The 26,247-nt window shown below is 42.5% G+C and overlaps 1 protein-coding gene across 13 annotated transcripts in view; it reads left to right on the plus strand.

Moving 5' to 3' along the window:
- The window catches only part of dcun1d4 (DCN1, defective in cullin neddylation 1, domain containing 4 (S. cerevisiae)), a 117,399-nt gene that overhangs the window by 44,144 nt on the left and 47,008 nt on the right, over positions 1-26,247 (plus strand). For 10 of the 13 annotated variants that reach the window (XM_078547665.1, XM_078547749.1, XM_078547740.1 and 7 more), the window contains 2 exons: positions 8,140-8,257; positions 11,898-11,992. In XM_078547665.1, coding sequence (XP_078403791.1) covers positions 8,140-8,257; positions 11,898-11,992 — 213 coding nt within the window. Of the gene's footprint in view, positions 1-8,139; positions 8,258-9,916; positions 10,053-11,897; positions 11,993-26,247 lie in introns of those variants that run through there. The other 3 variants (XM_078547676.1, XM_078547712.1, XM_078547765.1) reach the window with 2 other exon arrangements.

The following is a 26,247-nucleotide window of genomic DNA, read 5'->3' on the forward strand; positions in this document are numbered from 1 at the left end:
AACCTGAGGAACTCCTGCAGTGATGTCCTGGAGCTGAGATGACTGACCTCCAACAACCAAAACCATCTTCCTTTATGCTAGGTATGACTTCAATCAGTGGAGAGTTTTCCCCCCGATTCCCATTGACTCTAGTTTTGCTAGAACCCAAACTGGGCATAGTGAGCAGGTTATTGCTAAGCAAGTGCTGCTTGATAGCCCTGTTGATGACCCCTTCCATTACTTTACTGATGACCGAGAGTAGACTGATGGGCTGTATTTGGCCGGGTTAGATTTGTCCTGCTTTTTGTGTACTAGACACACCTGGTCAATTTTCCACATAGCTGGATAGATGCCAGTGTTGTAGCTGTACTGGAACAGCTTGGCTAGGGGTGTGGCAGGTTCTGGAGCACATGCCTTCAGTACTATTGCCAGAATATTGTCAGGGCCCATAGCCTTTGCAGTATCCAGTACCTCAAGCCATTTCTAGATATCACATGGAGTGAATTGAATTGGCTGAAGACTGGCACCTGGTACTAGCATGGATAGAAGATTGGCTGTCTGGCAGGAGGCAGAGAGTGGGGATAAGGGGGTCCTTCTCAGGATGGCGGCCGGTGACTAGTGGAGTTCCGCAGGGGTCAGTGTTGGGACCACAACTTTTCACTTTATACATTAATGATCTAGATGAAGGAACTGAGGGCATCCTGGCTAAGTTTGCAGATGATACAAAGATAGGTGGAGGGACAGGTAGTATTGAGGAGGCGGGGAGGCCGCAGAAGGATTTGGACAGGTTAGGAGAATGGGCAAAGAAGTGGCAGATGGAATACAACGTGGGGAAGTGTGAGGTCATGCACTTTGGTAGGAAGAATAGAGGCATAAACTATTTTCTAAATGGGGAGAGAATTCAGAAATCTGGAGTGCAAAGGGACTTGGGAGTCCTAGCCCAGGATTCTCTTAAGGTTAACTTGCAGGTTGAGTCGGTAGTTAGGAAGGCAAATGCAATGTTGGCATTTATTTCGAGAGGACTAGAATATAAAAGCAGGGATGTGCTGCTGAGGCTTTATAAGGCTCTGGTCAGACCACATTTAAAATATTGTGAGCAATTTTGGGCCCCGTATCTCAGGAAGGATGTGCTGGCCCTGGAGAGGGTCCAAAGGAGGTTCACGAGAACGAAGCCAGGAATGAAAGGCTTAACATATGAGGAACGTTTGAGGGCTCTGGGTCTATACTCGATGGAGTTTAGAAGGATGAGGGGGGATCTGATTGAAACTTACAGAATACTGAAAGGCCTGGATAGAGTGGACGTGGGGAAGATGTTTCCATTAGTAGGAGAGACTAGGACCCGAGGGCACAGCCTCAGAGTTAAGGGAAGACCTTTTAGAACAGAGCTGAGGAGAAACTTCTTTAGCCAGAGAGTGGTGAATCTATGGAATTCATTGCCACAGAAGGCTGTGGAGGCCAGGTCATTGAGTGTATTTAAGACCGAGATAGATAGGTTCTTGATTGGTATGGGGATCAAAGGTTACGGGGAGAAGGCGGGAGAATGGGGTTGAGAAACTTATCAGCCATGATTGAATGACGGAGCAGACTCGATGGGCCGAATGGCCTAATTTCTGCTCCTATGTCTTATGGACCTCAGGAGGAGGCCGAGGTGGATCATCCACTCGGCACTTCTGGCTGAAGATTGTAGGAAATGCTTCAGCCTTATTTTTTGCTGATGTGCTGGGGTCCTCCATCATTGAGGGTGAAGATATTTCTGGAGCAGCTGCCTCCTCCAGTGAGTTGCTTAATTATCCACCACCATTCACGACTGGATGTGACAGGACTGCAACAGATCAAATCTAAGCTCTGGTTGTGAGATTGCTTAGCCCTGTCTATCACTTGCTGCTTATGCTGTTTGGCATGCAAGTAGTCCTGTTATAGCTTCACCAGGTTGACACCTCATTTTTAGTTATGCCTGGTGCTGCTCCTGGCATGCCCTCCTGCACTCTTCTTTGAACCAGGTTTGATCCCCTGGCTTGATGGTTATGGTACAGTGGGGGACATGCTGGGCCATGAGGTTACAGATTGCGTTTGAGTTCAATTCTGCTGCTGCTGATGGCCTACAGTGCCTCATGGACACCCAGTCTTGAATTGTTACATCTGTTCAAAATTAGCATGGTGGTGGTGCCACACAACACGTTGGAGGGTATCCTCAAATGTGAAGGCAGGACTTCGTCCTCTCAATGACTGTGTGGTGGTCACTCCGATCGATACTGTCATGGATAGATGCATCTGCGGCAGGCAGGTTGGTGAGGATGAGGTCAAGTATGTTTTTCCCTCTTGTTGGTTCCCTCACCACCTGCCATAGACCCAGTCTAGCAGCTATGTCATTTAGAACTCAGCTAGCTCGGTCAGTGGTGGTGCTACCGAGCCACTCTTAATGACAGGCATTGGAGTCCCTCATCCAGAGTGCATTCTGCGCCCTTGCCGCCCTCAATGCTTCCTCCAAGTGGTGTTCAACATGGAGGAGTACTGACTCATCAGCTGTGGGAGGGCAGTACGCAGTAATCCACAGGAGGTTTCCTTGCCCATGTTTGACCTGATGCCATGAGACTTCATGGGGTATGGAGTCGATGTTGAGGACTCCCAGGGCAACTCCTGCCCGAATGTACACCATGGTGCTGCCACCTGTGCTGGGCCTGTCCTGGTGAACAGGACATACCCAGGTGTGGTGATGGTGATGTCTGGGACATTGTGTAAGGTATGATTCAGTGTGGATGACTATGTCAGGCTGTTGCTTGGCTAGTCTGTGACTAGTCTGAGAATAAATCAGGAGATAATGAGGGCATTAATCATGGGTGAATTTAATCATCATGTAGACTGTCTCCCAATGTTGGCACTAGCCCCCAAATGTTACAAAGGAGGACTTTGCAGGGTCAACAGGGCTGCAGGGTCGACAGGGCTGAGAGTACCCTTGTCGTTTCTGGTGCCTAGGTCAATGCCAGGTGGTTCATTCCTTTTTTGTGACTTTGTAGCTGAGTGGCTAGGCTATTTCAGAGGGGATGTTAAGAGTCAACCACATTGCTGTGGAATCGCATGTAGGCCAGACAGATTCCCTTCTTCTAAAGGACATAGTGAACGAGATGGGTTTTTACAACAACCGACAATGGTTTCATGGTCATCATCAGATTTTTAATTCCAGATTTTTATTGAATTCAAATTCAACCATCTGCCGTGGCAGGGTTCGAACCCTGGCCCCCAGAACATTAAGCTGGATCTCTGGATTACCACGACACCATCGACTCCCCATGGTTTGAGAGGAATGGTATTCAGTTCATGGGGCACTGGCACCAGTACTAGGGTAGAAGGGAGCTGTTCCGGTGGGATGGGCTTTACTTGAACGATGCTGGGAGCAGTGTCCTGGCTAATCGAATAACTAGGGCTGGAGAGAGGGCTTTAAACTAAATAGGTTGGTGGGAAGGGTGGTAGGATTCTGGAAAGGGGATACGTAGGCTTACAAAGCAAAAGGGCATGGTAGCCTTGCAGGGCAGCTATTTAGGTAATGATACCCAGAGTGTGACAGGAAAGGACAAAGTGTACAAACAAAGAAAAGCAGCAAATAGGGTCAAAAGGGGAAACAATGGTAAAAAAGCAAAATTAATAGCCCTTTACTTAAATGCACGTTGTATTCAGAACAAAATAAATGAATTAACGGCGCAAATAGAGGTTAATGGGTATGATCTTGTAGCCATTATGGAGACATGGTTACAAGGAGATCAAAGCTGGGAACTAAATATTCAGGGGTATGTGACTTTTTGAAAGGATAAGCAGGAATGAAAGGGTGGTAGGGTAGCTTTGTTAGTACGAGATGGAATAAGTACGATAGCAAGAAAGGATCTTGGATCGGAAGATGTAGAATCCGTATGGGTGGAGGTAATAAAAAAAAAAAGCGAGGGGCAGAAGACACTGGTGGGAGTAATCTATAGGCCCCCTGAAAGTAGATTTGCTGTAGGACAGAGAATAAATCAGGAGATAATGAGGGTATTATCATTATCTCCTGATTTAGAAAAGGCAGCACACTAATCATGGGTGAATTTAATCTTCATGTAGATTGGGAAAATCAAATTGGCAGAGGTACACACTAGCAATAATTCATAGTGTCTTCCAGAGAGTTCCTTAGAACATTGTTGTGAATCCAACCAGGGATCAGGCTGTTTTGGATCTAGTAATGTGTAATGAGGCAGATATAATAAATGATCTCCGAGTAAAGAATCCCCTAGGAAACAGTGACCATAATATGGCAGAATTTAGCATTCAGTTTGAGAGTGAGAAACTTGTGTCGAAAACAACTCTGCAAAACTTGAATAAGGGTAATTACAATGGAACGAGGACAGAGTTGACTGGAGTGGACTGGGAAAACATCTTAGCAGAAAAGACAGTTGATGAACTATTTTCTTAAACATCTGCCATTGTTCATGACTTTCAACAAAGGTATATCCCAGTGGGGAAGAAGGATTCAAGGAAGGGGATAAACCAACCATGGTTAACCAAGGAGGTTAAGGACCGTATCAAATTGAAAGAAAAAACATACAATGTGGCAAAGATTAGTGGTAAGCCAGAGGATTGAGAAAGTTTTAAAAACCAACAAAAGGTGCCCAAAAAATCATTGAGGGAGAAAATAAACTTGAGGGTAAACTAGCAAGTAATAGAAAAACAGACAGTAAGAGCTTCTTTAAATATATAAAAAGGAAGAGGGGCCAAAGTGAACATAGTGCCCTAAGAGAGTGAGACTGGGGAAATAATAATAGGGAACCAGGAAATGGCAGAGGAGCTGAATAAATATTTTGCTTCAGTCTTCACGGTAGAAGACACTAATAGCGTTCCAAAAATACTAAATAATCAAGGGGCGGGGCAGGGGGGGAGGGGGAGGAAATAAATACAATAACTATCACTAGAGAAAAGGTACCTAGGGAAACTAATGGGACTGAAGGCCAATAAGTTCCCTGGACCTGATGGTGGTTGAATCCTAGGATATTAAAGGAAGTAGCTACAGAGATAGTGGATACATTGGTAATAATTTTCCAAGAATCCTTAGATTCTGGAAAAGTCCCAGAGGATTGGAGAACAGCCAATGTAACACCCTTATTCAAAAAAGGAGGGAGACAAAAAAAACAGGGTAACTATAGACCAAGTGTCATTGGGAAAATGTTGGAGTCCATTATAAAGGATGTAATAGCAGAGCATTTAGAAATACATAATCTAATCAAGCATAGTCAGCACGGCTTCATGCCTAATAATTTATTGGAATTCTTTGAGGAGGTAACAAGCAGGGTAAATAAAGGGGAACCAGTAGATGTAATATATTTGGATTTCCAAAAGGCGCTTGATAAGGTACCGCACATAAAGTAAGGTAAGAGCCTATGGTGTTGCGGATAGTATATTAGCATGAGTAGAGGATTGGCTAACCAACAGAAGGCAGAGTTGGGATAAGGGGGGCATTTTCATGATGGCAACATGTAACTAGTGGAGTGCCACAGAGATCCGTGCTGGGGCCTCAATTATTTACAATATATGTTAATGACTTAGATGAGGGAAGTGAATGTACTATCGCCAAGTTTGCGGATGACACAAATAGTTAGGAAGGCAAGCGGTGAGGATGACACAGAGCCTACAGAGGGATATAGCAGGTTAAGTGAGTGGGCAAAAACTTGGCAGATGGAATATAACGTGGGAAAATGTGAGGTTATGCACTTTGGTAGGAAGAATAGAGAAGCCGAGTGTTATTTAAGTGGAGAAAGACTGCAGAAGGCTGCAGCATGGAGGGATTTGAGAGTCCTTGTACATGAATCCCAAAAAACTAACATACAAGTTCAACAGGTAATAGGGAAGGCAAAGGGGATGGAGTATAAAAATAGGGAAGTCTTGCTAAAACTATACAAGGCACTAGTTAGACCACACCTAGAATACTGTGAACAATTTTGGACCCCTTATCTAAGGAAAGATATGCTGGCATTGGAGGCAGTCCAGAGAAGGTTCACTAGGTTGATCCTGGGCATGGAGGGATTTTCTTATGAGGTTGAGTAGGTTGGGCCTGTACTGATTGGAGTTTCGAAGAATGAGAGGTGACCTCATTGAAAAATATAAGATTCTTAGGGGGTTTGACAGGGTAGATGCTAGATGTTGTTTCCCCTTGTGGGGAGTCTAGGACAGAGGACATAATCTCAGAGTAAGGGGGCACCCATTTAAGACAGTTGAGGAGGAATTTCTTCTGAGGGTAGTCAGTCTGAAGAACTCTTTACTGCAGAGGGCTGTTGAGGCTGGGTTGTTAAGTATACTCAAGGCTGAGATGGACAGGATTTTTAATCTGTAAGGGAATCAAGGGTTATGGGGAAAAGGCACGAAAGTGGAGTTGACGATTTTCAGCCATGATCTCATTGAATGGCGGAGCAGACTCGATGGGGCGAATGGCCTACTTCTCCTATGTCTTATGGTCTTATGGTCTGATAAAGTGCCATGTTATAGCAAAGTCCATGAAATAAAAGTGGCAGCATGGATACGAAGTTGGCTGAGTGATGTGAAACATCACCCTGTAATGAGCACCCTAAGTACCCTATAATGGCGAATGCTTGTTTTTTGGATTGGAGGAAGGTATACAGTGGAGTTCCCAGAGGGCTGGAATGAGGACCACTGCTTTTCACAATGTATACTAATCACCTAGACTTGGATATATAAGGCACAATTTCAAAATTTGTAGATGACACAAAGCTTAGCAGTATTGTGAGCTGTGGGAAGCAGTATTGTGAGTTGTGGGAAGGATAATGTAGACTTCAAGTGGCCATAGGCTACATGACAATTAATTTTAATGCAGTGATGCTTTTTAATAGGAAGTACAAGTAGAAGTGTAATTCTAAAGGGGATGCAGAAACCGAGATGCCTGAGGGTATATGTGCATCATGGAGACCCCGTAACTTCCAAGCGCCCCTTCCAGTCACAAGGACACTAGTTGTTAAATCAAAATTCTGGAATTCCTTACCTCACACCATTACCACAATCAGCACAGTCATGGAGAAGGCACACTATCAGGGCCACTAGAGATGAGTAATAATGGCCTTGCCAGCACATCCTAAGAATAAATTCCAAGAAAAGTGCTATTTGAAACTAGATGGTGTGAAAATCTATTTCCAAATTCAATTTTCCACCTCTACAGGAAAATGGGTAGAAAATCATGGACTGGTGAGCACTGAAGCAGAAAGTCCAGCCTTACTTGCGTGGAGGAGTTGTAGCTGCTTGTGGAAGAAGTTTGATTTCTGTGAAAATTAATTTGTTGCTCTGTACAATTACAATGGAAGAAGAGTAGGCCATTCCTCTATTCAAGCCTGTTTTTGATTCAGTTAGATCAGGACTGAGCTGTGCATAACTCCGTTTACTCTCACCTAATAATATATTGATCACAGTTTTAAATTTCAGTTGATACAGTGTCCATACCTGAAACAAAAGATTGTGGGTTCAAGTCTCAATTCAGAGATTTGAGCACATAACCTAGTCTGACATCTTGATGCAGTACTGAGCGAGTGTGGTGCTGTTTCTTTTTAGCTGAGGTGTTAAACTGAGGTCCAGTGTGTCCTCTCAGGTTGTTGTAAAACGATCCAAAAAAAAGCAGAGCCCTTCTCTCCATGTCCAGGCCAGTACTTATCCATCAGTCAATGTCACTAAAACAGATGATCCATTTGTGTGTTTCCAGCATGGACATGGGTGGCCAAATGGCCACCAGTGCTGTATCATAAAATTCTGTGATTTTGCTGCTGTCTCTGGACCTTGCTGAGTGCAAATTGACTGGTGCGATCTCCTGCATTACAGCAGTGACTTCAATTCAAAGTACTTAATTAGTTATGAAGCACTTTGAAATAGTCTGAGTTCTTTCCTTCCTTTGCAATTGCACTTTGCTGTAAGTTGCCATTAGCCTGATGAAAAATTGACTATTTAATACATGCTGCTATCTCAAGGAAAATGGCCTGAAATTCCATTTCAACTTGAAAAGTTGTGCAGAATTACCTCTGAAATTAACCACTTGAGTAAATTATTCCCTGTGTAAAATGTTACGCTTGGGGCTATCAAATTCTTTAAATGTTGGTGTGTATAAATGTATGATGTCTTTTTGTATTCATAATTTTTATTGTGCAGGAAATCTTCGGTCTTGCAGTTGCCCCTCCGACTGCTGTAGCAAGGGAATGCCACCCAGGAAAAAGAGGAGACCCACAGTAGCAGATGACCTGACAGCTAAAAAAAGCAGGCACGATGGGTATGTTTTTACTTTGGGAAAAGAATGAAAGCTGGATGTCCACAACAATTCTGTATAAAACTCTTGTCAAAACACTTAACCTTCTCATACATTGGTAATTATTTGAAAAACTGTCATTAATAAAATACCTTGCAGTGGCACTCTTTTATTTCCCTCATGCCCTCCAAATTTTGTTACTTGGTCCTGTAAGTTGAAAGTCGTCATATTAGTTTTATTGGTTGACTCTGATGTGTGGTACTATAGTTTACAATCTTGCTATACTACTTAAAATCTTTCCTAGGTAGTTGCATGGAAATAATGTTTCCACTTTCTCGTAAATCACAAAGAGAGATGGCAGCTAAATGTTTCACTACTCTGAAGCATATAAGATAATGAGATATGCCTGCCATCAAATAAACTGGACTGTAGAGGTAAGTGGGAAGACTTGAAGCAAGAGAGATTGCTTCAATTATATCAGGGAGATGTGAGCACCCTGTTAACCCGAGAAGACTAATTTCATCGTGTTACAGACTCGTGGGCTGATTGATTCTTTGTTATAATTCAAGGGTATATTGAAGTATAGAATCAAACAGTGCAAGATGTACCTGAATAATCAGTCACTATGCTTTTGAGTGTTTCTTCCTCCTTTAAAAGAAAACATTCATTTCTTACTCAAAAGAGGAAGCGAAAGACCACACCTTAAACTATAGCAGAAGTATACTAACTTCTCCTTTATGGACTATATAAGACTTTTTTAAACTGCAAATGTCTATGTTCAATTTTTTCTTCTGTCATCTTTCATGTTGATCTGAGAGAAAACTTTACCTGACTAGAAGCTGACTAATTGAGTTATCCATCAAATGGATAGGCTTGTTGGCTCTAATAGTTCTTTTCCTATTCTTAAATATTTTTGTCCTTCCAAAGTGTCATTGCTTGTTTTAATTTGGAATGGCTGATGATGAGGGCTTATGCTGAAGATCCTGCCTTTGGCACTGCCATCAAATTTACCTGAGCCTTGTCTGAAAACACCATCAGAGTTTGAGGCAATAGATATTTCGTTTTGGTCATCACTTGCTTTTGTGCCATTGCTGAACCAATTGAAAGCTGAAATCTGGACTTCCAGCTGATAACCTTTTCACCCATTCCAGATACTTCAGTTCTCTATATTCAAAAAACAAAGTTAACTATACCCTATCGAGGGAGAAATTTGCCATTGTGGATTTGCACACTCGCGGATTCAGATAGTGATCATTAGAGACCAATTTTGAGTGAAGGATCACTTCAGGAAAGTTTTGTAAACCAGCATTGAATACTTAGGAAGCCACAGGGGTTTGTCCTACAGTCTGACACAAAAGCTTCACGTTTGCATCTTGTACATGAATTTGTGGTTTGTGTCCTCATCATTTTATGGGTTATCTTTTAGGTACAACGGTCAAGTACTTAGAAATTCCCATCATTTTTTTTTAACTGCAGTTTATGAAACAGGACTTAATTCCTGTGTACAGACCTGCACTGACACTCAATTCCAGCAGTTTGACAACATCAAGACTTTGTTCTTGATGCCCAATATATATATATATATATACATATATATATAGTGCAATCTTTTATGCACTCATTGACAAAGGTGGTTGTAGGATTTCATATGACCAAGAATATTGCTTTCATCTTTTTCTACAGACTTATGAATACGGATTGAGTAAATGACTTGATTGATCCAGGCTGAAGAGTGGAATGAATGATATGCAATGGGGATGCCATTTGGTGCCTCCTTTCCAAGGACTACAGTGCTTGATCTACAGAAACAAAATACTAGGTTTTTCACTTGCACTTACCTTTGTCTTTATCAATTGCTTCAGCTCTGAGTACATTGCGTTGATGTTAAACATAAAAATCTAGTACTTTTAGACTCTTCCATTTTTCATTGGACTGCTGTATGATTTCCACTGTTTTAGGTTGGTTTAGTAAACTTCTACAAAATGATAAATTTAAAGATGTATTTGCTACTTTATTATAATTGGCTATCTGACCCCTCCAAGCCTTTCAGCTATCTGCAAGGCACAAGTGAGGAGCGTGATGCAAGACTCGCCTTTCCCCTATATAGGTACAGCTGCAACAATGGTTAAGAGGCTTAGCACCATCCAGGATGGAGCAGTTCATTGGATTGGTGCCCCTGCTATTGGGCACCTCCCACTACTCCCGGCACACTGGCGGCAGTGTGTACTGTCTACACAAAACACAGCATCAACGTACCAAGGTTACCTCAACAGCACCTCCCTCTCATGTGGCCTCTCACCAAGAAGAATAAGAGCAACAACTACTTATATATTACTACAATAAGGGACAACATAAATATGTGAATGATCTTCAGAGGTGTGCAAAACAACATGAGGCATACCAGAAGATGGGCTATAGCTGAAGGCATGGTTGAAGAGCTATGTTTTGAGGATGCTTTTGAAGATTGAGAGGAATATCTTGGTGGAGTGGTTTAGGATAGAAGTTGAGAGTGTGGGATGAAGACATCTGAAGGATCTATCTCTGAAGATTGGAGACGGAAGAGACACAAAAAAATAGTCAGAAGAAGTGGGGCGAGTAGTGTGGATGCTGGAAGAAATTGTAGTGATAAAGGGGACAAGACCATAAAAATATATTGCAAATGTGCCAAAAGATTTTTGAATGATTTGGAGAGTCGATAGAGGTGGATGAGTCCAGGGTTAATAAGGAAATGGGACTTGATGTGAACAGAGAAAAGTTGAGTCAAACTGAAGATTATGTAGGGCCTAGGGACCACTCCACATGATGAAATTTAAATTCTGTCGAGTAAACAAATTGAGTAGCATGATGAACAACATTGGTTGTTGAAATGTTAGAACAAAGAACAAAGAAAAGTACAGCACAGGATCAGGCCCTTTGGCCCTCCAAGCCTGCGCCGATCATATTGCCAGTCAACTAAAACATTTTGCACTTCCAGGGTCTGTATCCCAAATGGCTTTTCCTCATTTTTGTATTACGTTTAACTTTAGAATGGTGCTTCTTGGACCTTTTCGGAATTTAGTGTCTGTTGACTCTGTCTCTATTGCAGAGGTGTTATCTTAGGTGGATAGTGGTTCCTGAGTCTACAACAGATAGGTTTGCTCATGTGAGGAGCGACCTGTTGGGAAAACGTTTTGTCCTTGGTAACGATGCACTATTCAGGCCCTGAAAACATCTCACATTTAAAGGCTTATGCTTCCAAATTTTATAATTACTGTGGAAAATCAGGTATGTGACATCAGATAAGATGAACTGTTTACATTGTATAAAGGTAGATATATTTACACTAACAACAAATTTAAGATTATCTGTCAGGCTCGCAATTTGCTCCTAAGCTTGCTAGAAGCTACATAAGAGCTGCAGGCAAAAGGAACATGTCCAGATATTGTACCTTTTTTTGAATTAAACAAGTGTGGTGGACTGTAGTTCCCTGATGCACTATCAATGGCAATGCCTTGACCTAGCAGAGTCGACTTACCATCTAATCAGCATCCTCTTCTCATGCGGTATGAATTGTTGTTCCCTTTGAAATTTGGCATTGTTGAGTTTGTATTGATGAGTGCAAAACAGCATTTCTCTTGTTTCAGCAATATATTTAGTCTAATCTTTCATATTGTCTTTTCTACAGCACCATGTACAAGAAACAAGATTCAAATAGGATGAAGCCTGAAGAGGAAGGGTTCTCCACCAAACGATGTTTAGAGTGGTTCTATGAGTATGCAGGTGTGTTTAAATACTAAATCTTGGATGTGCCCCTAAGATGGTGGTCCTCAAATCGGAGTCCAAGGACCCCTGAAGGTTCCTAGAGACTTTCCAGGATTTCCAATAAATAATTTCTTGCCGGCGAGAGAGACAAGCACACATAGGGAAAAGGGAATGAAGAAAGAAAAAGCAAGCTTCCCACTTTTTTTTATAAAGTAATGGAAGTTAGCATTAGTCCCACACGAATAACTGACAAGACATCCACTCTCAAAGCTCCAGAATACTTTGCCGCCTTCACAGTGATGGGTGCCATGGCTGCCATAGTTTTCACTGGTGTCTCATGTTTACTTTTGGTAGGAGGGTTGAAAAGGTTGGAGATCAGCTACTGCTGTGCTACTAGGGTGCATTTAATTTGAGCAGTGAGCAAGTGCAATTATAATGTTGCACGATATAGTGTATTTCCAGCATTTTCTGTTTTATGTTAATCTTTGTTGGCTTGATTCCTGTATTTGTGGAAAAGCTGTCAGGTTTTTCTTTACTTAAACCGTCTACCGTGTTGCAATAATGTCAGTTCCTTGCTTGGTTAAATAACATTTGAGAAACTGGGCTGGTTTTGCACAGGTCTGCAAAAGATTCCTGAGAATGCCACTCTAATAGAAATGGTGAGAAGGAAACTCATCTGTTTATCGGAAGCTATTGTTTTTAAAATTGAGATAGTAACCTGCTTTGAGCCTGTTAAACATCTAACTCTGGTGTGACTCATTACTACTGATTTGGCCATGAGTTGTTTATATTGATGTGATCTGTGAATTGATTGGGTATGTAATTAACAGGCAATCTTTAACCACATTAAAAGCAGTCCATTTAGCATGCATTAGAATATTTGTGAAGTCACACTTATCCTTTTATCTCCGGTTTGTCTGACCTGTCTCATCACTTTCTATATCTGTGAGATTGTCCACAAATTGCTACTCTAATTACTTGTTTTCTTAAAGCATTACTTGCTACTTGCAGTACTTTCCTATTTGGGAGTATTATACAGTATTATGATTTAGATTGAGGTTTGTGATTTCTGATCCATTTGAAAAGCGCCCTTCAAAAAAGTTTGAGAACCACTGTCCTAAGAGCTCTTTGATGCGTTGTTTGTTGGAAAGTGTTTTTTTAAATTCTTTCATGGGATGTGGGTTTCACTGGCTAGGCCAGCATTTATTGCCCATGCCTAATTGCCCTTGAGGTTGTGGTGAGCTGCTTTCTTGAACCTCTGTAGTCCATGTGGTGCAGGTACACCCACAGTGCTGTTGGAAGGGAGTTCCAGAATTTTGACCCGGTGACAGCGAAGGAACGGCGATATAGTTCCAAGTCAGGATGGTGTGTGGCTTGGAGGAGAACTTGCAGGTAAAGGCGTTCCCGTTCCCATGCGTCTGCTGCCCTTGACCTTCTAGGTGGTCGAGGTCGCAGGCTTGGAAGGTGCTGTAAAAGGAGACTCTGAGTTGCTGCAGTAAATCTTGTAGATGTACTGCAGCAACACTGCTGCCACTATGCGTCGGTAGTGGAGGGAGTGGACGTTGAAGGTGGTGGATGGTGTGCCAATCAAGCAGGTTGCTTCATCCTGGATGGTGTCAAGCTTTTTGTGCTGTTAGGGCTGCACTCGTCTATGGAAGTGGAGAATATTCCATCACATTCCTGACTGATGGAATACTCTCCACTTGCCTGGATGAGTGCAGCTCCAACAGCACTCAAGAAGCTTGACACCATCCATGAAATAAAGAGAGACGGACATCAGGATGGCCATGTCACATGTTTAGTGCCATCAGCACGCAGTGGGTGTGCTCAAAAGCCTATATGCACTCTTTGAAATGAACAAGCCGACCATCGTCATGGTTGTAATGAAGTCTTAAGCAGCATACTTCTGCAATTCTGACAGATAACTAGACCAGGCCAATAAACACAACTAAAATTAAAATACTGCAAATACTGGAGATCTGAAATAATAACAAAATGCTTGAAATACTCAGGTCTAGAAGCATCTGTGGGAAGAGAAACAGAGTTAATGTTTCAGATCGTGACCTTTCATCAGAACTGGAAAAAGTTAGAAATGTAATACCTTATCTTGCAGCCAGAGCTGAATGCAGAGTCAGAGGCAGGGCTGCTACAGTTACAGCTGCAAAATGCTGTGTTTGAAAAAAAAATCAAACCATGACATCACAGGAAAGTTGTACATTGATTTGCTGGTGAATATTGCTGCTTAAGGATTAAGTCTAAACAACTGGGAGTTTAACAAACATTAAAAATATTAACAATTAATAACCAGTGAGTAGCTGGTGAGTTTTAAGTGAGGTTTGTTACAGCTAGTAAGGTGTATTAAGTATTAGTAGTGTTTATTAGTATTCGTAAGGTTTATAACCAATAGCCTTGAGTGGGGTAACTGAGGGTATAGCCCTCCTGCCTATTAGGTAACGTGATGGTCTCTTAAGGCTCCGACCAGTGAGCCCTAAGCACAGGTGATCTGGGTGAGGCTTCCTGACGAAAGTCCTGATCGAGCATGTAGCACCTGAAAAGCTCTGTAATAAAGTTTAGTTGTTTCTTGTTGAAACTTGTCTGCTCCACCGAGTCATTACAATGTGGGAACTCCAGGCTGATTCCTATATCCTGGATAACCATTTGTGCAGCAAGTGTTGTCGGTTGCAATTTCTGAACTTGAGCAGCTTTTGACACTACATCCGTGAGGTTGACAGCTTTGTGGAGAGCATGTTTATAGATACTGTCACCCCCCAGCTTAAGAGTATGCAGGGAGAGAAGGAATGAGTGACCACCAGACACTCAAAGGAACAGGCAGGTAGTGCAGGAGTCCCGGCGTGCAACCCACTCTTCAACCAGTATTGAATACTGATTAGATTGATGGTTCATCTGGGGCGTGCAGCCAGAGCCAAGTCCATGGCATCACAGATGGCTTGGCTATACTGTGGGGTACAAGGAAGCCTGGAAGAGCAATAGTGGCAGGGGATTTAACAGGGGAATAGATGGGCGTTTCTGTGGCCACAAACATGAATCCAGGATGGTGTTGCCTCCCTAGTGCCAGAGTCGAGCATGTCACTGAGTGACTGCAGAGCACCCTGAGGGCGGGGGGGGAGAGAAGGGTGAACAGCCAGCAGTCACGATCCACATTGGGACAGACAACATAGGCAGAAAGAGGGATGCGGTCCTGCAATCAGAATTTAGGGTGTTGGGTAGGAAATTAGTGACTAGGACCCCAAAAGTAGCAGTCTCCAGTGTACTTCCAGTACCATACATAAGTGAGTGTAAAAATAGGAGGATAAAGCAGATGAATACATAGATGGGAAAGATGGTGCAGGATGGAGGGCTTTTGATTCTTGGGACATTGGGGCTGGCTCTAAGGGAGATGGGACTTGTACAGACTGGATGGATTGCACCTAAGTAGAGCTGGAAACAAGTTCCTTGCGGGGCGTTTTGCTAATGCTGTTGGGCGATTTAAACTAACTTGGCAGCGGTGCGGGAAGCAAGAGATAATATCAGAGGGTAATACCAATGTGCACAGAATGCTAGGGGAGAGAGAGATAGCACTTGCATAAGAAATAGTAAGTTAATAGGTGGGGTCAAAGTAAGGGAGAAAGTAATTAAGACTAAATCGGCGTTATTGTTCATTTATGTGAATGCATGGAGTGTGGCAAATAAAAATGGTGAGTTGCAGGTGCAGCTTGCCATGTGGAAATGCAATGTTTAGTTATAACAAAGACCTGGCTCAAAGAAGGGCAAGGCTGGGTGTTAAATATTCATGGATACAAAGTGTTCAGAAAAGACAGGAAAGGAAGAAAAGGAGTACTAGTGGCGGTATTGATTAAGGAGAGTTTTGCAGTGCTGAAGAAAGATGATTACCCAGAAGGGTCAAGGACAGAATCGATTTGGCTAGAGCTAAGGAACTTAGGGGTATTTACACTGCTCAATATTATCTAGAGGCCACCACCTAGTGAGAAGGATGCAGTGGAACAGATTTGCAAGGAAATTAGAGAGATGCATAAGTTATAGGGTGGTTATAATGGAGAACCTTAATTATCCAAATATGGACTGGGATAGTCGTAGTGTAAAGGGCGAGAGGGGCAAGGGCTCCTAGAGTGTGTTGAGAAAAATATTCTTCAGCAGTATGTTTCCAGTCCAACGAGAAAGGTGGCACTGCTAGACCTGGTTCTTGGGAATGAGGTGTGAGCCAAGTGAATCAAATGTCAGTAGGAGAACATTTAGGGGACAGTGATCGTTGTATCATAAGGTTTAGGTTGACTATGGAAGAGGACAAAAAGCAATCCAGAGTAAGAATAATTAACTGGAGAAAGTCAACTTCAATGGGGTGAGAACAGATCTTGGCCAAATAAATTGGAGTCAAAGGTTGGTTGTAAAATGAGTAGCTGCACAATGGGCTACCTTCAAAGAAGAGGTTTTTCAGGCACAGTCAAGGTATATTCCTTCTAAAGGGAAAGGTAGGGCTAACAAAGCCAGAGCACCCTGGATGATAGATAGAAATTAAGCTAAAGAAAAAGTGTGCTTGTGACACATGTCAGGTAGAAAATACAATGGAGAACCAGGCTGAATATAGAAGGCTGAGGTGAGGTGAAAAAATAGATAAGAGAAGCAAAGAAGGAGCATGAAAAGAGACTTGCAGTTAACAAAAGAGAATGCAGAGTCCTCTATAGGCCTATTGTTATGACACAGCTGATGGTAAATGCTGAGCTGTTCAAATCCCAGAGGGAAACTTGAAACAACTGTCACAACTAATTTTCAATTTGTATTAATTTCGAGATGCGTGCCTTGAATTCAGTAATAATAAGACCACCAAGTCTTCTAGGTTTTTACAAAACTAGAATAAACATTTATGAATAAGAGAAATGATTTTAAATACCTAAATAGATCTACAAATTACTACTATGATAACTTCTAAATCCCCCAATCAATCTAACTCTGTTACACTTTCATTAAGGCAACAGTAAGACACACAGATTTTAAAAGACCCAGGCAAAGAAACATGATACCCTGAACAAGTCGAATTTAAAGTGAGTTCTCTTAACTTCAGTCCTTTGAAGACAGCAGCTGGAGGCATAGATGCTGAAGGCTTTTCACATACTTGTAATATCTCATAATTCCTTCCCTTACAAACAGTCTTCTTTCCTTTATGCATATCTTCCTCTTTGAATGCAGATACCCATTGTTTCACTATGTCTTTGGACTTCATCTCCTTGATAATAAAACCCTCTCAGCACTAAGTTTTACCAGTAGTTTTTAGGAAAAATAAACACTGTTTCTAAACTTCACCTGGCTAGGTGACATATTTCACCTCTACTTTGAAAACAGTCTAGTCTGGTTTATTACAAAATACAAATGTTCCCTTGACACCTATGTTTCTAAACTTCCCCATGTTTACCTAATTAACATTTGAAACCTAACCTCTTCTTGGATCAAAGCACCCAGACTAATTCAATTAAGTCGCTCTCTCACAGACACATCCCACTATTACTCTATTTTACAATAAATTCCAATAACACTGAGAATTATTACCGTGACACTATAAATAGTAAAAGGGTGGCAAATGGAGGAACAGTGGCAATTGGAGACCAAAAAGGTGATTTATGCATGGAGGCAGAGCTAAGGTATTAAATAAATACTTTGTATCTGTCTCTACCAAGGATAAAAATGCTACATGCTGGAAGAAGTAGTAATTCAGGCACTAGAAGGGTTTAAAATTGTTGAGGAAATATCGGTTAGGCTGTCTAAACCTAAAGTGGATAAGGCATCAGGACCAGATGTGATGCATCCAATGATATTGAGGGAAGTGAGGGTGGAAAGTGCAGAGACACTGGCCATAATTTTTCAGTCTGCCTTAGACTTGGGCGTTTTGCCAGAGGAGACTTGCAAACTTTACACCCTTGTTCAAAAGGGTAGATAGAGTGGACGTGGGGAAGATGTTTCCATTAGTAGGAGAGACTAGGACCCCCTCAGAGTAAAGGGAAGACCTTTTAGAACAGAGCTGAGGAGAAACTTCTTTAGCCAGAGAATGGTGAATCTATGGAATTCATTGCCACAGAAGGCTGTGGAGGCCAGGTCATTGAGTGTATTTAAGACCGAGATAGATAGGTTCTTGATTGGTAAAGAGATCAAAGGTTACGGGGAGAAGGTGGGAGAATGGTGTTGAGAAACTTATCAGCCATGATTGAATGACGGAGCAGACTCGATGGGCCGAATGGCCTAATTCTGCTCCTATGTCTTATGGTATAAAGATAAACCCAGCAACTCCAGGCCAGTCAGTTTAACTTCGGTGGTGGGAAAACTTCTATAAATAGTAATTTGGGACAAAATTAAAATCTCATGGACAGATGCGGGATAACTAAAGTCAGTATGAATTTCTTGAGGAAAAACCATGTTTGACTAACTTGCTGGATTCCTTTTGAAGAGGTAACGGAGGGTTGATAAGCGTATGCTGTTGATGTGACTTCTAAAGGGCATTTGATATGTCCCACACAACAGTCTTGAGCCAATTATGGCTCATGGAATAAAAGGAATTGTAACAGCATGGATATGGAATTGGCTACGTGACAGGAAATGGAGTAGTAATTTAATGGATGTTTTTCGGGCTATAGGAAGGTTTGTAGTGGAGTTCCCCAGGGTTCAATGTTGAAGCCCTTGTTTTTCCTATAAAAACATAAATGATCTAGACCAAGTAATATAGAACTTCAAAAGGACATAGACAAGTTGGTGGAATATTTGGACAGGTGGAAGATGAAGTTCAATTCAGAGAATTGTGGTGATTCATTTTGATGGGAAGAATATGAAGAGACAATTTTTTTAAAAAGGCAAAATTCTAAGGTGGGTGCAGGAGCAGAGGGACCTGGATGTATATGCATAAGTTATTGAAGACTGGTTGAAAGAGTGGTTAATAAAGCATGCAGTATCCTGGGCTTTGTTAATAGAGCATGGAGCACAAGAGCATGGAGGCTATGTTGAACTTGTATAAGACACTAATTTGGCCTAGCTGTAGTAATGCATCCAGTCCTGGGCGCTGCACTTTAGGGAGGATATGAAGGCATTGGAAGGCATGCAGAAAAGATTCACGAGAAAAGTTTGGCATCCCTGGAACCACAGTTATGAAGATCAGTTGGAGAAGTTAGAACTGTTTGCCTTGGAAAGGGAAGGCTGAGAGGAGATCTGATAGAGCTATCCAAAATCATGAGGGATCTGAGCAGAGTAGATGGGAAGAAACTGTTCCCACTCATGTAAAGATCGAGAAAGAGGGGGCATAGATTTAAAGTAATTGGCAAAAGAAGCAAAAGCGACATGAGGAATAGCTTTTTCGTGCAGTGAGTGGTTATGGTCTGGAATGCACAGTCTAGGTGTGGTGGAGGCTGGTTCAATTGAAGCATTCTAAAGGGAATTAGACTCTTATCTGAAAAGGAAGAATGTGCAGGGTTACAGGGAAAAGGGGGAGAATAGTAGTACAGAACTTGAATATTGCTGAAAATAGAGACAATTTGTCGAAGCTTTTCATGCACTCATCAGGATAATTCGCAAAAATATGATGTAAGGAAAAACAACAAATTTATACTTCATGAGAAGAGAGTGCTGATTGGTTGGCAAGTGGACTCTGGTAGAGGTGTTGCCATGATGAATGCACCAGTTGATGGTGACTGACAGTTAACTGCCAAGCATTGTTTAAAATTTAAACCTGGCAGCTTGACTCTGGTCAAGGCATTGCCCTGAGGAATGAGCCAGCAAATGGCAGTCACTTATTTTGTTTAGCTGAAACAGGCACAATGTGTGTACATGTTTTTTAATGTAGCTTCCAGTACACGCAAATGTGCCACACTGTGAGCCCAACTAATAACCTTAAATTGGTTGCCAGCGTAATTCTTAGCACACTAAGGATTGTTCAGCAAATGTTGACCAATCACATCAATCTTGCCCGTTACAAACAGAAGGGACATGCTGTTTATACGATCTGCCAGACTTTGGGACATACGGCTTACATACCTAGCATCACATTGGCACTGAAATTCACGTACAACACTACTTATTTGTGTGATGGGCCATCTTTTTGGCTTGATGGCAGCGTCCTGTTAGTGGCAAATATCACTTGTTTTGCTACTGCACGCTAACAATGTTAAAACAGCTAGTTTTACCTGTTGCTCAAATTTTTGAGATACCTTTCCCTTCCAGGGTAATTTGAGGTAGACTAGGCACTTCTTAGGGTCAAAAGTGATGGCCTTATGCCCATTCACGAGTTTGTGCAACATAAAGCGCAAAATGATCTGATCACTGTAGCCATTATCCCACAGGATGCCTTTGTACCCTTTTTCAGCATCAAGCTGAATAGTGAGCAAATAGCTCGGGCCCTATTTATGAGGTTGCCAATAAGGCCAATCTCAACATGCATGGAACTGGAAAAATCCCAATGGGTATATTGACCAGTGAAGATAGGCTTGCGGTAGGGACCCCCTGCCTCCCCCACCAGCAGATTTTTCAACTAGTACATCAAGGAAAGGGAGTTCATTTGACTGCTCCATTTCAAAGGTGAGTCTGAGTGCAGGACGTAGCCCATTAAGACATGTAAGGAAATTATTACATGCAGCAGTAGATTTAAATATAGCAAACCTATCATCCACATTTCAGAAATATGCAAGGGGTATGTTGTTATGTGGCATTCCATCAAAGACATGTTCCTCATGGAACCCAACAAAGGTGTTAGCGAGAGCTGGGCCTAGAGGGGCCCCATGATAACACCATCTATTTGAGCATACATGGTGTCATTAAAGCTGAACTCATAAGTTCAATGAATACTGATTCATGAGATAGTGGTAGGTCTAAATCACCATGACATAGTGCTACACAAATATCTGTGGCTTCCTTAAGTGGGACATTGGTGAATAGGCTGGCGATATCCAGGGAGCACATGGACACCATTGTTACCGATATACAATCCTGTATGGTCTTGCAAATGTGAAGGAATCCTTCTCTGTATATGTGAAAAACTTGCTCAAAACTGGTTGTAACAATTTGACCAACCATTTGGCCAGTTCATATTGTGCAGAGCTGGTCATAGATAAGATAGGGCATAAAGGGACATCACTTTTGTGTGTCTTGGGCAGCCCATACATATGCGGGTGCAGCGAGCCGCGAGGACAAACCTTGTCATATATATCGTGCAGCAGTTCATTGCTCTTGCACAAGTCCAGCAAGAGTTTTTTAAGCTTACTTTCGAGCAAGGCTGTCCAGTCAGGTTGAACGGCAGTTCCAATGGATACGAATTTGGACCCATCACGTGCATTTTCTTGATACAGTCATACTTGTTAAGGATGACTATTCCTGTCCCTTTGTCAGGTTTACTGATGGTATATGCCCAGCTTGGTTTTGAGGCTTTGCAGCGCTATAAGACATCTGCATTGCATTTGAAAATGGACAGGTCATTTGGAATCCCACAATGTGCGAGTGATAGATCAATTAGGTGCACTTTCAAGGATTCAGCATCTTCAGTGGTTTGCAGCACGATATTTGGGAGTAGAGGAGTTCGAACTCAGCAAATACCTCTTACCGTTTGATTTGGGATGAAGGCACACCAAAATTGAAACCATGCACAAGAACAAACTCTTCGCTTTCTGAGAGTACAGGTCAGAGATTTGTTACATGTTTAGTGGCGTTGTTAATTGTGTTGCCAATCCGCTTCATTTAAGTGAGCTTACGGTGCAGATGTGTTTCAAATGGGTGCTATTTATGGTGCGGTCATCTATTGAAGCAATATAGCGGCATAAATGAATCAAATCAAAAAAATGAAAGAAATTTGTGCATATCAGATTAAGTGCAGTGTAGGGCATAGCGTAGTAACCGTATTACCAATCTGTTCAGTCTCATTCACTACCTTCACTGGTCAATAAACGCATTGGGATTCTTGCAGCCCCACATTATAAGGTTGGCCTTATTGGCAACCCTGTAAATAGAGCCTGATCCATTTGCTCACCATGCAAGCTTGATGCAGACTCAACCTGGGTTTTGAGAGTATACGGAACTGGCCAAGCCAGGCAATATATTAGTTTTGCATCGTGCCTGATTCAGATGTGCACCTTTACTCCAATTTTACCTTTGTATGTCTTTGAAAATGTTGCCACAGCAACTCAGTAGCTAATCAAGCTTCTTGGTTCTCTTAACTTGAAAAACATGCTTCCAGTCTTTGCAAAGCCAACCCTTGCTATTAATGTTGGTTTATTGACATATCTTGCTACAACACTGGGTAACTTGAGGGACTTGTCCTTATTCCACTCTATTTGTCCACACGTTTCTAATACCACACCAGAGTAGCGCATGGACAGGAAGCTGCTTAATCTCAGACAACTCTGGTAAAGACCAAAGTCTCCGAGGACATACTTGCTGATGACTGAACCAGCAGCTAGTGCACAAAATTGGACATGCAAGGCAGCATGGACTTGTCCTCTAATGCATGCAACAACTTCAACCTTATGATTGAAGAAGACTGAAGTAATGCACTAGACTGCTCCAGGAAAATCCTATCTTTTAGTCCATGGTTTCAATTTGTGGCCAGAACCTGTCTGTAGTTGACAAGTTCGCTTATCTTGGCAGCACAATCTCTTGCTCTGCCTTGACCTGGCTTTCAAAGGAAATTAGAGATAGTGTTAGATGCAAGGAACAGGCATACAAATTGGCCAGGAAAAGCAACAGGCCTGAGGATTGGGAGCACTTTAGAATTCAGCAAAGGAGGACCAAGGGATTGGATTAAGAAGGGGAAAATAGCGTACGAGAGTAAGCTTGCAGGGAACATAAAAACTGACTGTACAAGTTTCTATAGGTATGAGAAGAGAAAAAGATTGGTGAAGACAAATGTAGGTCCGTTACAGTCAGAAACGAGAATTTATAATGGGGAACAAAGAAATGGCTGACCAACTAAATGCATACTTTGTTCTGTCTTCACGAAGGAGAACACAAATAACATACCAGAAATGTTGGGGAACACAGGGTTTAGTGAGAGGGAGGAACTGAAAGAAATCAGTATTAGTAGGGAAATGGTGTCGGGGAAATTGATGAGATTGAAGGCCGATAAATCCCCAGGGCCTGATAATCTACATCCCAGAGTACTTAAGGAAGTGGCCCTAGAAATAGTGGATGCATTGATCATCTTCAGAGATTCTATAGACTCTGGAACAGTTCCTACAGATTGGAGAGTAACTAATGTAACCCCACTATTTAAAAAGGGAGGCAGAGAGAAAACAGGGAATTATAGACCAGTCAGCCTGATGTTGGTAGTGGGGAAAATTCTCGAGTCCATTATAAAAGATTTAATAGCTGAGCATGTGGGAAAACAGTGGCAGAATCAGACAGCGTCAGCATGGATTTATGAAAGAGAAATCATGCTTGACAAATCTACTGGAATTTTTCGAGAATGTAGCTAGTAGAGTTGATGAGGGGGAGCCAGTGGATGTGGTTTATTTGGACTTTCAGAAGGCTTTCGACAAAGTCCCATATAAGAGATTGGCATGTAAAATTAAACTGCATGGGATTGGGGGTAGTGTATTGAGATGGATAGAAAACTGGTTGGCAGACAGGAAGCAAAGAGTAGGAATAAATGGGTCTTTTTCCGAATGGCAGGCAGTGACTAGTGGGGTACCGCAAGGAACGGCACTGGGACCCGTTATTCACAATATATATAATGATTTAGATTAGGGAACAAAATGTCATGTCTCCAAATTTGCAGATGACGCAAAGCTGGGTGGGAGGATGAGCTGTGAGGAGGATGCAGAGATGCTTCAGTGTGATTTGGACAAGCTGAGTGAATGGGCAAATGCATGGCAGATGCAGTATAATGTGGATAAATGTGAGGCTATCCACTTTGGTCGCAAAAACAGGAAGGCAGATTATTATCTGAATGGCGATAAATTGAGAGAGGGGAATATGTAACGAGATCTGGGTGTCCTTGTACACCAGTTGCTGAAGCTAAGCATGCAGGTGCAGCAGGCGGTAAAGAAGGCAGATGGTACATTGGCCTTCGTAGCCAGAGGATTCGAGTACAGGAACAGAGATGTCTTGCTGCAGTTGTACGGGGCCTTGGTGAGACCACGCTTGGAATATTGTTTGCAGTTTTGGTCTCCTTATCTGAGGAAGGCTGTACTTGCTATAGAGGGAGTGCAGCGAAGGTTTACCAGACTGATTCCTGGGATGGCGGGACTGACATATGAGGAGAGATCGAGTCGGTTAGGATTATATTCGCTGGAGTTCGGAAGAATGAGGGGGGGGACCTCATAGAAACCTATAAAATTCTAACAGGACTAGACAGGACAGATGCAGGAAGGATGTTCTCGATGGTGGGGGAGCCCAGAACCAGGGCTCACAGTCTGAGGATACGGGGTAGACCATTTAGGAGAGTGGTGAGCCTGTGGAATTCGTTACCACAAAGTAGTTGAGGCCAAAACATTGTATGTTTTCAAGAAGGAGTTAGATATAGCTCTTGGGGCGAAAGGGATCAATGGATATGGGGAGAAAGTGGGAGCAGGCTATTGAGTTGGATGATCAGCCATGATCATAATGAATGGCGGAGCAGGCTCAAAGGGCCAAATGGCCCACTCCTCCTCCTAGTTTCTATGTCTCTATACCGATGAAGAGGCTTATGCAAGAATTGCCAAAGCCAGTATAGCCTACAAACAGGTTGGATAAAGGGGAAGCAGTAGATGTAGTGTATTTGATTTTCCAAAAGACATTCTATGAAGTGCCAATTAAAAGGTTACACAAGGTAAGAACTAATGGTGTTGAGGGTGTTATTAGCGTGGATAGAGGACTGGCTAACGAATAGGAAACACCAATTCGGATAAATGGGTCATTTACAGGTTGGCAAACTATAACTAGTGGGGTCCCACAGGGGTCATTTCTGGAGCCTGAACTATTTATGATGTATATTAATGACTTGGATGAAGTAAATGACTGAATTGTAGCCATATTTGTTGACAATCCGAAGATAGGTAGGAAAGCAAGTTGTGAGGCGAATCACAGAATCACGGTGCAGAAGAGGCCCTTCAGCCCATCGAGTCTGCACCGACACGTGAGAAACACTTGACCTTCCTACCTAATCCCATTTACCAGCACTTCTCCCATAGCCTTGAATGTTATGATGTGCCAAGTGCTCATCCAGGTACTTGTTAAAGGATGTGACGCAACCTGCCTCCTCCACCCTCCCAGGCAGTGCATTCCAGACCGTCTCCACCCTCTGGGTGAAAACTTTTCCTCTCATCCCCTCTAAACCTCCTGCCCCTCACTTTGAACTTGTGTCCCATCATGACTGACCCTTCAACTAAGGGGAACAGCTGCTCCCTATCCACCCTGTCCATGCCCCTCATAATCTTGTACACCTCGATCAGGTCACCCCCTCAGTCTTCTCTGCTGCGACGAAAACAACCCAAGTCTATCCAACCTCTCTCTTCATAACTTAAATGCTTCATCCCAGGCATCATCCTGGTGAATCTCCTTTGCACCCCCTCCAGTGCAATCACATCCTTCCCATAATGTGGCGACCAGAACTGTACTCAGTACTCCAGCTGTGGCCTCGCCAAGGCTCTATACAACTCCAACATGACCTCCCTACTTTTGTAATCTATGCCTCGAATGATAAAGGCAAGTGTTCAATATGCCTTTTTCACCACCCCACTAACATGCCCCTCCGCCTTCAGAGATCTATGGACACCCACGCCAAGGTCCCTTTGTTCCTCAGGACTTCCTAGTGTCATGCCGTTCATTGAATACTTGCTTGTCAAATTACTCCTTCCAAAGTGTATCACCTCACACTTTTCAGGGTTAAATTCCATCTGCCACTTATCTGCCCATTTGATCATGCCGTCTATATCTTCCTGTAGCCCAAGACACCCAACCTCACTGTTAACCACCTGGCCAATCTTTGTGTCGTCCGCAAACTTACTAATCCTACCCCCCACATAGTCATCTATGTCGTTTATATAAATGACAAATAATAGGGGACCCAGCACAGATCCCTGTGGTACGCCACTGGACACTGGCTTCCAGTCACTAAAGCATCCTTCTGTCATCACCCTCTGCCTCCTACAACTAAGCCAACTTTGAATCCAGCTTATCAAATTACCCTGTATCTCCATGTGCATTTGCCTTCTTTATAAGTCTCCCATGTGGGACCTTGTCAAAGGCTTTGCTGAAATCCATATAAACTACATCAACTGCACTACCCTCATCTACACACCTGGTCACCTCCTCAAAAA

The sequence above is a fragment of the Cetorhinus maximus genome, chromosome 1 (genome assembly GCF_964194155.1).
Source record: "Cetorhinus maximus chromosome 1, sCetMax3.hap1.1, whole genome shotgun sequence".
NCBI lineage: Eukaryota > Metazoa > Chordata > Chondrichthyes > Lamniformes > Cetorhinidae > Cetorhinus > Cetorhinus maximus.